The following is an 11,089-nucleotide window of genomic DNA, read 5'->3' as shown; positions in this document are numbered from 1 at the left end:
CTCAACACGGGCCCCTCAGGGGTGCGTGCTCAGTCCCTCCTGTACTCCCTGTTCACTCATGACTGCATGGCCAGGCACGACTCCAACACCATCATTAAGTTTTCTAATGACACAACAGTGGTAGGCCTGATCACCAACAATGACGAGACAGCCTATAGGGAGGAGGTCAGAGACCTGGCTGTGTGGTGCCAGGACAACAACCTCTCCCTCAACGTGATCAAGACAAAGGAGATGATTGTGGACTACAGGAAAAAGAGGACAGAGCACACTTCCATTCTCATTGACGGGGCTGCAGTGGAGCAGGTTGAGAGCTTCAAGTTCCTTGGTGTCCACATCACCAACAAACTAACATGGTCCAAGCAAACCAAGACAGTTGTGAAGAGGGCACGACAAAACCTATTCCCCCTCAGGAGACTGAAAAGATTTGGCATGGGTCCTCAGATCCTCAAAAGGTTCTACAGCTGCACCATCGAGAGCATCCTGACTGGTTGCATCACTGCCTAGTATGGCAACTGCTCGGCCTCCGACCTCAAGGCACTACAAAGGGTAGTGCAAACGACCCAGTACATCACTGGGGCCAAGCTTCCTGCCATCCAGGACCTCTATACCAGGCGGTGTCAGAGGAAGGCCCTAAAAATGGTGAAAGACTCCAGCCACCCAAGTCATAGACTGTTCTCTCTGCTACCGCACGGCAAGTGGTATCGGAGCGCCAAGTCTAGGTCCAAGAGGCTTCTAAACAGCTTCTACCCCCAAGCCATAAGACTCCTGAACATCTAATCAAATGGCTACCCGGACTATTTGCATTGAACCCCCCCCCCTTTACGCTGCTGCTACTCTCTGTTGTTATCATCTATGCATAGTCACTTTAATAACTCTACCTACATGTACATATACCTCAACTAACTGGTACCCCCGCACATTGACTCTGTACCGGTACCCCCCTGTATATAGTCTTGCTATTGTTAATTTACTGCTGCTCTTTAATTACTTGTTACTTTTATTTCTTATTCATATCCATATTTTTTTAAGACTGCATTGTTGGTTAGGGGCTCATAAGTAAGTATTTCACTGTAAGGTCTACACCTGTTGTATTCGGCACATGTGACTAATAACATTTGATTTTATTTGCTCCATCACAAAACCATTCGAGAGCTGCACACTCTTGCTGCCTGCAGATGATTTTCTGCTGAGACTAGTGTGCGGCGCGCATGTGAATATATTTCACGTGCTTTGCGAATGTGTAGGCTACTTTGTGCATGATTTCTCTATTGTACTACAGAATTGATAAGTCTTATACCGACACTACACTACTTTGATATGCATCAATAGGGATTAAGAAGTGAGTATATGCAATGCCCACTGATAAAAAAAATGGGTATATGGCTTATACATGCGTACAGTGCATTCGGAAAGTATTCAGACGCCTTGACTTTTTCCACATTTTGTTACGTTACAGCCAATTCTAAAATATATCTGTGAAGACAACCTCTTCCAGGGCAATAGGAGACACCATATTTATCTCTATACTCAGCCTGGGGGTGGAAGAATCATGTATAAATCAATTTAGGATGCTATTTAAATACTATTTAAAGTTTGGGACGGATAGTAATAGCTGTGGGAATTAGGGGTGCACCCCCTGATAAATCAGAATTAATATTATTTTTCTCTCCAAATTAGTTTAGTAAAAAAATAAAATACAATTGTGCCATTTGGTTTGCTAAATATAAGCAATTTGAAATTATGTTTACTTTTACTTTTGACACTTAAGTATATTTTTCATTTACATTTTATTTTGATACTTAAGTATATTTAAAACCAAATACTTTTAGACTTTTACTCAAGTAGTACTTTACCAGGTAACTTTCATTTTTTCTTGAGTCATTTTCTATTAAGGTATATATCTTTTACTTTTACTCAAGTATGACAATTGGTACTTTTTCCACCACTGTGTACTAGGCCTGTATTACTCTTGTATGAGCAGAGAAAAATTAGCATCAGCAGAGTAGGGTGAAGAACTTCCTCAGCTTCTTCATCTTCCTCTTTCCTACTTTTTGGTTGATTTTATCTGGGATTGCTTACCTTGCCATATGAATTTTGTAACTGCACTATGAATTTTATCCCAAAAGCCAGAAGGGGGAGACAGGGGAAGCATTAAATTACAGAAATTCAGCCATGGCAGTATATTCATTTTGACATGAGATATTCTGCCATTTAAAGACAAGAGATATAATATTTGAATAAAACATAATAATTTCAAACCCTGCTTACATTTGTATACGATCACATCTCTCTCTATTAGGCCTATATGTAGGAACAGATTTCCAAAATTAAAATCACTTGGAGCTGAATTCCTGGTGTTTTTACAGTCTTTTATATCCAACAATGAAAATGTTTTGTGCCAAATACAGGCTGTATCACAACCGGCTGTGATTGGGAGTCCCACAGGGCGGCCCACATTGGCCCAGCGTCGTCCGGGTTTGGCCGGTGTAGGCCGTCATTGTAAATAAGTGTTCTTAACTGGCTTGCCTAGTTAAATACAAGTTAAATAAAAAATATATATAATAATTGGCTGCCTTTTGGGGAACCGTGACCTACACGAAAATCGTTGTGAGACTTTGTGCCTATTTTTCTTCTGCGATGTTATCACACTGTAATAGTCAAATCAAGCAATTGGATATGAGCAATTTATAATTTTTCTACTGGACCTTGATGTTGTCTTGCAGCTGCTGCTGCAGAATGAACAGGGGCGCACAGCGCCCTGGGCTGTTCAGCTCAGCGGCTCTGCGTTAACTCCACCCCCCCGACAAAAGTTTGCAGCCCCGGCTAAACTTCCAGTTCCCCTCTCTACCGACGAGTGCTCTTTTCCAGCTTACCATCCATTTTCCAGAATGGAGTGCCGGTTGGTGGTAGCGATTTTAGTCGTATGCCTCATCCCTTATGGCCTTTCGGATGTGCAGCTCAGTAGTAATGTTATTCTCGAGCCGTATGATCTGCTGTTCGACACAGCGGTAGAAGCATACTACAAGGGTGACTGGATGACGGTCATCCTGAACATGGAGAGGGCGCTTCGGAACAAGGCTGCGATACGCAGGGTGAAGGCGCATTGTCGGATAACTTGTGCAAACCAGAGCGCTTTCGGAGAGCCTTTATCCAACATAGTTGTGTCAATACCAGGCGCTGGCTCTGTGGAGGATCTTGGTTTTTTTCAAAAAATTATGAAAAGGGCTGATTGTGTAAATACCTGCGAAAGTGATAAAATTGGACCAGCAACTATCCATAAAATCACTGAAGATGTGGACCTCGAGTTTAAGAAGAGAACCCCTTACAATTATCTCCAAGTCGCATACTTCAAGGTATGAAAATAGTCGACCAAATGGGTCCTATGCATAATAAATGTTCATATCTTTCATAGTGAAAAGAGTCGACCATAGAGGTTCTTTGCATAATAAATGTTCAGACATTGCATTAGGCTTGAAACAAACATAGCCAGTAGCCTATCCAATGTTGTGGATAAGATTCGCCTGCGTCATCTTATTGCACTTTTTGAAGAGGTCTAACATGCACATTTATCAATCACACTTGCATGTCAATATAAGAGAAATGTCACTTTTTATTTTGTCCAATTTCATTTAAACTAACACTAAGAAGCAAGTCGTTCACTATAAGTGCTCTGTTTTCCCCAACCCCCCAAGCCAAGCCGGCCGTGCCACGTCTCTAGGTGGAGTCTAGCTGTGTAGACAATTTACGTCCTACACTGGATTCTTCTCGATTTTGGGGCTTGTCATCAACATGCGCTGTAGATCTCAGGCATGCTACTTGTGCCATTCAAGAATTTACTTAACTTTTGACAGAATAGTAATGTATATATTTATTTGTGTTAAGTCTGTATATAAAATGGTTATTACGTTGTAATGAGAGTAGTTAGCCCTATATATTAAGTAAATACATGTAGCCTATAAGATGTTCCTGAATGTCAAAGGTCATATTCATAGCCTATTTACGAATGTCAATAGATATGGAAAAAAAGATGTAGGCCTTATGGCTTACATAATGGCTTCAATGCAGTCGTTTTTAACTCAATATTAAATCATTTCTGGGTAACAATTAAATACCTTACTGTGAATGTTATCCATTAAAATGGTAAACAAAAATAAAAAAAAATAGCTTCTTAGCAAAGAGCAATTTCTCAAGGAATAATTGTGACTGAGTGTTCTGAGTGGGGTCTCGCTGTTATAGGAGTTTTCTTCTGTACACCACTTACTGACTTTGTCAGGTACGGATGTGTGCAAATCAAGGATGCAGAAAGACTGCCATCCCATCTGCCCCCATTTAACAGCCTAGGTTAACATAATTATTACTTCTAAACAAAAACACCTTTTGCGTTCTTATACGCTTACATGTTGGTGTTATTGCTTGAACAGTCGCTAAGATTATATTTGGTTGTCATCTTTGCAAAATATCTATTTTGGACGCAGCAATTGTTAGCTAGACTGCTAACGTCATTGGCTGTAGCAAAAGCTAGCGAAGAGCCATTTTACTGGTTGAAGACAAAGTTCGCTCTTATGTTTTTATGTATAATGCAGTTGATTTGTGATGATGACACAAACATTATGTTAAGCAGGACATTCATACAAGCCTTAATTTACAATTATAATCCAAAAGTAAAGTCGCTCTGGATAAGAGCGTCTGCTAAATGACTTAAATGTAATGTAAATGTGTGAAATGCACTCATAAACAACATGTAAATGCAGGATTTCTTTGCTGGCATTCTATGGGAACTCCCAGAATTCTTGAATTTTTTGACTGCACTGGGCCTTTAAGTTAAACCAACAACTATAAAAGAGACATATGACCCCTGATTGAAGACTACTTACTATATTAAATAGGAAATTGACTAGTTACCTAAAACAGCATGTTGGTGATTGCAGCTCACACATTTCTTACACCATTCCAGGGGGTTTGTAAAATACTTCTGAGAAGTGGAGCATTTAGGGAAGCCTTTGGAGTCACAATGTGTATAAGGTTTATTCAACAGATACAGTATGCTGTATTATTGATTTGTTCACTAAATATCTCTCTTCCCTATGTAGATCAATAAGCTGGATAAGGCTGTGGCAGCGGCCAACACGTTTTTCCTGGCCAACCCAGACCACATGGAGATGAGGCAGAACCTGGACTACTACAGGATGATGTCCGGAGTACAGGAGGAAGACTTTAAAGACCTGGAGGCCTGGCCGCACATGGTGAGACTGACACCACTAATCCCAAGTAATGCACCCATTATCCCAGTGACAATGCACCTGTTATAACAGTAACTATGCACCAGCTATTCTAGTGACAATGTATCAGTTATCCCAGGAACAATGGACCAGATATATACCATTTACAACAGTTGGAACTGCACATAGTCAGGCTGAAACCACTTACCAATTTGCCTACTTGGAACTGCCAAGCATATGGGACAGGGGAAGGGGCAAGGGACCTTATTGGCACCAGGTTGGGTAGGGTCAACAGGTTGAATTGGAATGTGGCCGGGCTGCTGACTCCCTGCTTTGCTCTCTACTCTATCTCCCAGGCAGAGTTCCTTGCAGGGAAGCGGTACTACAGCTCAGACTCGTTCGGTCTGGCCATCGACCACTTTGAGGCAGCGGTGGAAGAGTACTTCAGCGCAGACCAGGAGTGCCGGGCGCTCTGCGAAGGAGCTTACGACTACGACGGATACAACTACATGGAGTACAGTGCTGACCTCTTCCAGTCCATGACAGGTGTTAAGACAGACTAAATCCCAAAAGAACCCCATGCTAACATTTTGGATAAAAGCTTAAACCTTGTACTCTTGTGTTTGCCCATGTCACTGTCAGACCACTACATGCAGATTCTGAACTGCAAGCAGAGCTGTTCTGTGGAGCTAGCCTCCACCGCAGGAAAGGACAAGCCATTTGAGGATTTCCTCCCTTCCCACTTCAACTACCTACAGTTCTCCTACTACAACAGTGAGTCTCAGTCCCTATTCACTCTGCACCTACATGCCTTTTTAGAATCAGGATGATTTTCTTTCACAAATCAAGGTGTCCTCTGCTCGTCTGTCTGTTTGATGTCTCTCTTTCTCTCCCCCCCCCAGGTGAAAAGTATGAGCAGGCCATAGAGTGTGCTAAGACCTACCTGCTGTTCCACCCAGAAGAGGAGGTAATGAATCAGAACCTGGCCTACTACTCCGCTGTGCTGGGAGAGGACAAGGCTGCAGCCATACCTGCTAGACAGGTACACACACACACACACACACACACACACACACACACACACACACACACACACACACACACACACACACACACACACACACACACACACACACACACACACACACACACACACACACATACAACCTGCACCTTCCTACCTATCCCTCATGCCTCCAACCCACTTCTCTCCATCTCTCCTCCCTCCCAGGTGGTAAAACAGCACATTCAGCAGTCCCTGTTGGAGAAGGAGCTGCTCTACTTTGCTTTTGAAGTGTTTGGAATCACCTTTGTTGATCCAGTAGGTTAACATGTCTCTTATCTTCTCTTGTGTCTCACTGTTTCTACCGGCAAGACATTATCACCCTGATAGGGGACCGCTGTCAGGTGGGTTTTAGCATGTGTGATCTCACATCCTGCCCCTTCCTTTGCAGGATTCCTGGACCCCTGCAGACATCATGCCCCTCAAACTGAGAGAGAAGCAGAAGTAAGAGAAACACACGTACAGACTAGAAGAGGCTGCTGGAGGGAGAAATTGGAAGAATGGCTCATTTTAATGGCTGGAATGTAATGAATGGAAATGTATCAAACATGCTGTTCCATTCATTCCATTCAAGTCATTACAATTATCCTGTGCACCAGCCTCCACTAGTACATGCATGCTCTCAATATCAGACTAGGATCTGCTCCCCATTATGTTTGGGCTCCCGAGTGGCGCAGCGGTCTAAGGCACTGCATCTCAGTGCTAGAGGTGTCACTACAGACCCTGGTTTGATCCCGGGCTGTATCACAACCGGCCGTGATCGGAAATCCCATAGGGCGGCGCACAACTGGCCCAGCGTTGTCTGGGCTAGGGGAGGGTTTGGCCGGGTTAGGACGTCATTGTAAAATAAGAATTTGTTCTTAACTGACTTGCCTAGTTAAACGTTAAATAAATAAAAACGTTTTTATCTTGTAACCTCTTCTTTGGTGCCCTCTGCAGGGCAGACAGGGAGACTGCAGCAAGGATCACTGAGGAGATTGGGAATCTGATGAAGGAGATTGAAACTCTGGTGGAGGAAAAGAACAAGGAGTCGACTGATATTGCCAAGATCGTACGAGAAGGTAAGATTTCCTGATAGCATTATTTGTCCATAGGTTTTTGGAGGGTCACAGCATGAAGTTTGGGAATGTCAGTGGACTGTCTAGCACACTCTGACTGTACACTCTCTATATTCATTCCCCCTGTCTCCCTTCCAGGTGGTCCTCTGTTGTTTGATGACATCAAGATTACCATGTCGTCTAAGCAGCTGAATGGGTCTCAGAGGGTTCTACTGGATGGATTCATCTCGGAGGGCGAGTGCAGAGAGCTCACCCGCCTCTCCAATGTGAGTGGAAGCCATGGTCAGGGCTATCTGTCTGTGTGTTATTGTGTGTGTGTGTGGTGTGTGTGTGTGTGTGTGTGTGTGTATGTTGACTGTGTGTTGATGGAGGTTGAGCTTCTGATGGTCTGTGTGTTAAAACTGTGTGCATGCTTCTGTCATTGTGTGTGTTGATGCTGTGTGTGTGTGTGTGTGTGTGTGTGTGTGTGTGTGTGTGTGTGTGTGTGTGTGTGTGTGTTTGTCTGTCAGGCGGCTGCGCTGAAAGGGGATGGGTACCGAGGCCTTCCCTCCCCACACTCCCCCAGCGAGAGCTTCCAAGGAATCACAGTCCTCAAGGCTATTAAGGTACATCACTGACCCTATACACTAAAGCCCTGATAACCCAACCATAACCCAACCACCACCAGCCCAGCACTGCCAACACTGACCCTAACCCAGCACTGCCAACACTGACCCTAACCCAGCACTGCCAACACTGACCCTAACCCAGCACTGCCAACACTGACCCTAACTCAGCACTGCCAACACTGACCCTAACCCAGCACTGCCAACACTGACCCTAACCCAGCACTGCCAACACTGACCCTAACCCAGCACTGCCAACACTGACCCTAACCCAGCACTGCCAACACTGACCCTAACCCAGCACTGCCAACACTGACCCTAACCCAGCACTGCCAACACTGACCCTAACCCAGGACGGTCAACTTCACCCAAACCCAACCCCCAACTAGTTTCATCTCCTAGCCTCAGCTTTATCTCCAACCTTTCTAAAGCCTCAGCCTAATGGCATCCATGTACAGTTACCAGTGAGTTGTCTATAAGAAAGCACCTATTTCTGATGATATTGTCCTGTTCTACAGTTTGGACAGGAGGGAACTGTGCCCCTGAAGAGTGCCCGTCTGTTTTTCGACATGAGTGAGAAGGTCCGTAGGGTCCTCGAGTCGTACTTCCGTCTGGACTCTCCTCTCTACTTCTCCTACTCCCACCTGGTCTGCCGCTCCGCCATCGACGGTGAGGAACTCCACTACGGCGGCCCTCATGGGACAGTGTTGTTGTGTATATCGAATCCAAGATGGGGCATTTAACCCCACATTAACCACCTGCCTGTATGAGTGTATAGACATACAGTAAGATATGTTTCCATTCCTCTGTCTGTACAGAGAAGCAGGATGACCGTGACGACCTGAGTCACCCGGTTCATGCAGACAACTGCCTTCTGGTCTCTGAGCTCAACAAGTGCATCAAAGAACCACCCGCATACACACACAGAGACTACAGGTACACACACACACACACACACACACACACACACACACACACACACACACACACACACACACACACACACACACACTGCATGTGCTTATAACATAGGTATCAGCAGCAAGTATCATCATGCACCACTGTCTTTAAGACCCTTCTCTTGTTCATGTTGTGTTTTAGCGCCATCCTCTATCTAAATGATGACTTTGAAGGGGGAGATTTCATTTTCACTGAACTGGATGCCAAAACTGTCACAGTAAGTTTCAATCAATGATGAAGGATTGAGGGATGCAGCGTAAAAACAGTTGATTTACTCTAAGGTGTAAGTTAATTGACCGTATGATGACTGATGTCACTGCCCTGTGTTGCCCAGGCGGCGGTGCGTCCTCAGTGTGGTCGTGTGGTTGGTTTTGGGGCTGGGGAGGAGAATCCTCACGGCGTGAGAGCGGTCACTAAGGGCCAGAGGTGTGCTGTGGCCCTGTGGTTCACCCTTGACCCCAAACACGAGGAGAAGGTAACATATCTATTAGTCAATCCATCCGGAGTTATGTATAGTCTTTGTTTCTATCATGCTATATATTGTGATGGGTTGTTTTGTAATCTGAGAGAGGGAGAGAGCAATGCTTTCCACTTATTGATTCATCTACATTTCATCAGTTTCTCTTGCTTCAGTCTTAGCTAATTTGTGTGTGTGTGTGTGTGTGTGTGTGTGTGTGTGTGTGTCCAGGAGCGGATCCAAGCTCAAGAGATGCTGAAGATGTTCTCCACCCCTACGGACGCAGAGTTCACAGAGACAAAGACAGAGAGCTCAGAGCCACAGCTCACACTTCCTGACCAGGCTGTGCTTCTTGGTCAAGCTGCACCCCCAGTACAGGAGCAGGCAGATAAACCAGATGACAAACCAGCAGAGAAGAAGCCTGAGGAACAAGCAGAAACAGTAATTGAAAACCCAGCTGATAACCCAGAAGATAAAAAGGATGAGAAGCAGACAGAGAATCAGGCAGAAAAACAAATAGCCAAAGAGGGTGAAAAACCTAAGTTGAAAGAGGCGGTCAAAACGAAAGCCAAAGCAGCCGACGCATCAAAGGCCAAAGCGACGACTAAAACAGCGGCTAAAACAGGGGACAAAGCCAAGGCTAAACCAGCAGCAAAAACAAACGTCAAACATGCAGCAAGCAAAATGAAACCTAAAGCGACAGACAAAAAAGAGCAGAAGCCAGCTACAAAGAAGGCAGAGAAAGCCCCTGTCAAAAAGGTTTCCAAGGACTCTAAAACTGACCCCAAATCAGCCTCGGACTCACAGACAGACAAGGATGAGCTGTGAGACCAACAGCACCTGTGACTCTTACTCTGTGGTGTCTCTATTTTTCTACCGTTTGAATATATTTGTTAAGGTTTTCTCTGTGGGTGTGCTGGATAAAGAAATGTAGTTGTTGATGGATATTGTTTTGGATGTTGTTTGTCTGCCCAGTAGTGGTGGTAAATGAACCAGGATAAGGTGTTGTAATGTAAGCCATACCATAATACCAAGGGACTGCAAACTCACTCTGATGGCTGATATCAACTAACCAATCAATCAAATCAATGAATCAACCAATCAAATTGGATTTGTTTAGTGCATTTCACAAATGCATTTGTCACAAAGTGCTAAATAGTAACCACCTTTAAATTCCTATCCCAGACTCATGTGAACATACAGTGTTGTTTTTAGTGTTACTTTTGTGTATGATTTGGAATTCTCTGTGGTATTTTGTACTGATTTTAAATGAACTGTTCTTTGCCTCAGGAATGGAAAGATATAATCTCCCAACAAAAAGAGAAAAAAACAGGAAAGAACAACATGAACAAATTAAATGTGTCTGAGTAGAGACTGAAACTTGGATTCATGTGGATACATTAAATAAAAGTCATGTTTTCATACTGAACAAAAATATGAACGCAACATGTAAAGTGTTGGTCCCATGTTTCATGAGCTGAAATAAAAGATTCCAGAAATGTTTCATATGCACAAAAGCTTATTTCGCTCAAATTTTGCGCACAAATTTGTTTACATCCCTGTTAGTGAGCATTTTTACTTTGCCAAGATAACAGGAGTGGCATATCAAGATGCTGATGAAACAACATGATCATTAATTACACCTTGTGCTGGGGAAAATAAAAGGCCACTCTAAAATGTGCACACAACACAATGCCACAGATGTCTCAAGTTTTGAGGGAGCATGC

The 11,089-nt window shown here is 43.9% G+C and overlaps 1 protein-coding gene across 2 annotated transcripts; it reads left to right on the top strand.

Moving 5' to 3' along the window:
- The first annotated feature begins 2,882 nt into the window (after positions 1-2,882).
- p3h1 (prolyl 3-hydroxylase 1) lies at positions 2,883-10,861 on the top strand. Of its 2 annotated transcripts, none has more exons than XM_029775235.1 (15): positions 2,883-3,353; positions 5,091-5,243; positions 5,576-5,765; positions 5,862-5,993; positions 6,122-6,261; positions 6,451-6,540; positions 6,674-6,726; positions 7,222-7,343; positions 7,479-7,606; positions 7,850-7,945; positions 8,464-8,614; positions 8,764-8,881; positions 9,047-9,122; positions 9,240-9,380; positions 9,594-10,861. In XM_029775235.1, exons 1-15 carry the CDS (start codon positions 2,889-2,891, stop codon positions 10,188-10,190), a joined length of 2,652 nt encoding a protein of 883 aa, XP_029631095.1. In that variant the 5' UTR covers positions 2,883-2,888; the 3' UTR covers positions 10,191-10,861. The 2 variants fall into 2 exon arrangements, with proteins under 2 accessions (XP_029631095.1, XP_029631096.1); XM_029775236.1 differs by lacking the exon at positions 2,883-3,353 and adding an exon at positions 3,774-3,855.
- Positions 10,862-11,089: the final 228 nt, after the last annotated feature.

This window comes from Salmo trutta, chromosome 14 (assembly GCF_901001165.1).
Source record: "Salmo trutta chromosome 14, fSalTru1.1, whole genome shotgun sequence".
Lineage (NCBI taxonomy): Eukaryota > Metazoa > Chordata > Actinopteri > Salmoniformes > Salmonidae > Salmo > Salmo trutta.
The sequence above is the reverse complement of the archived record's forward strand: the minus strand, read 5'-3'. Positions and strand labels throughout refer to the sequence as shown.

What these genes read in the sequence shown, in the direction of transcription:
- p3h1 (XM_029775235.1), top strand. Translation starts at nt 2,889, where the DNA reads ATGGAGTGCCGGTTGGTGGTAGCGATTTTAGTCGTATGCCTCATCCCT. An exon ending in ACAGTTCTCCTACTACAACA is followed by an intron (nt 5,994 to 6,121) that starts GTGAGTCTCAGT and finishes TCCCCCCCCCAG; the next exon opens with GTGAAAAGTATGAGCAGGCC. An exon ending in CTGCCGCTCCGCCATCGACG is followed by an intron (nt 8,615 to 8,763) that starts GTGAGGAACTCC and finishes CTGTCTGTACAG; the next exon opens with AGAAGCAGGATGACCGTGAC.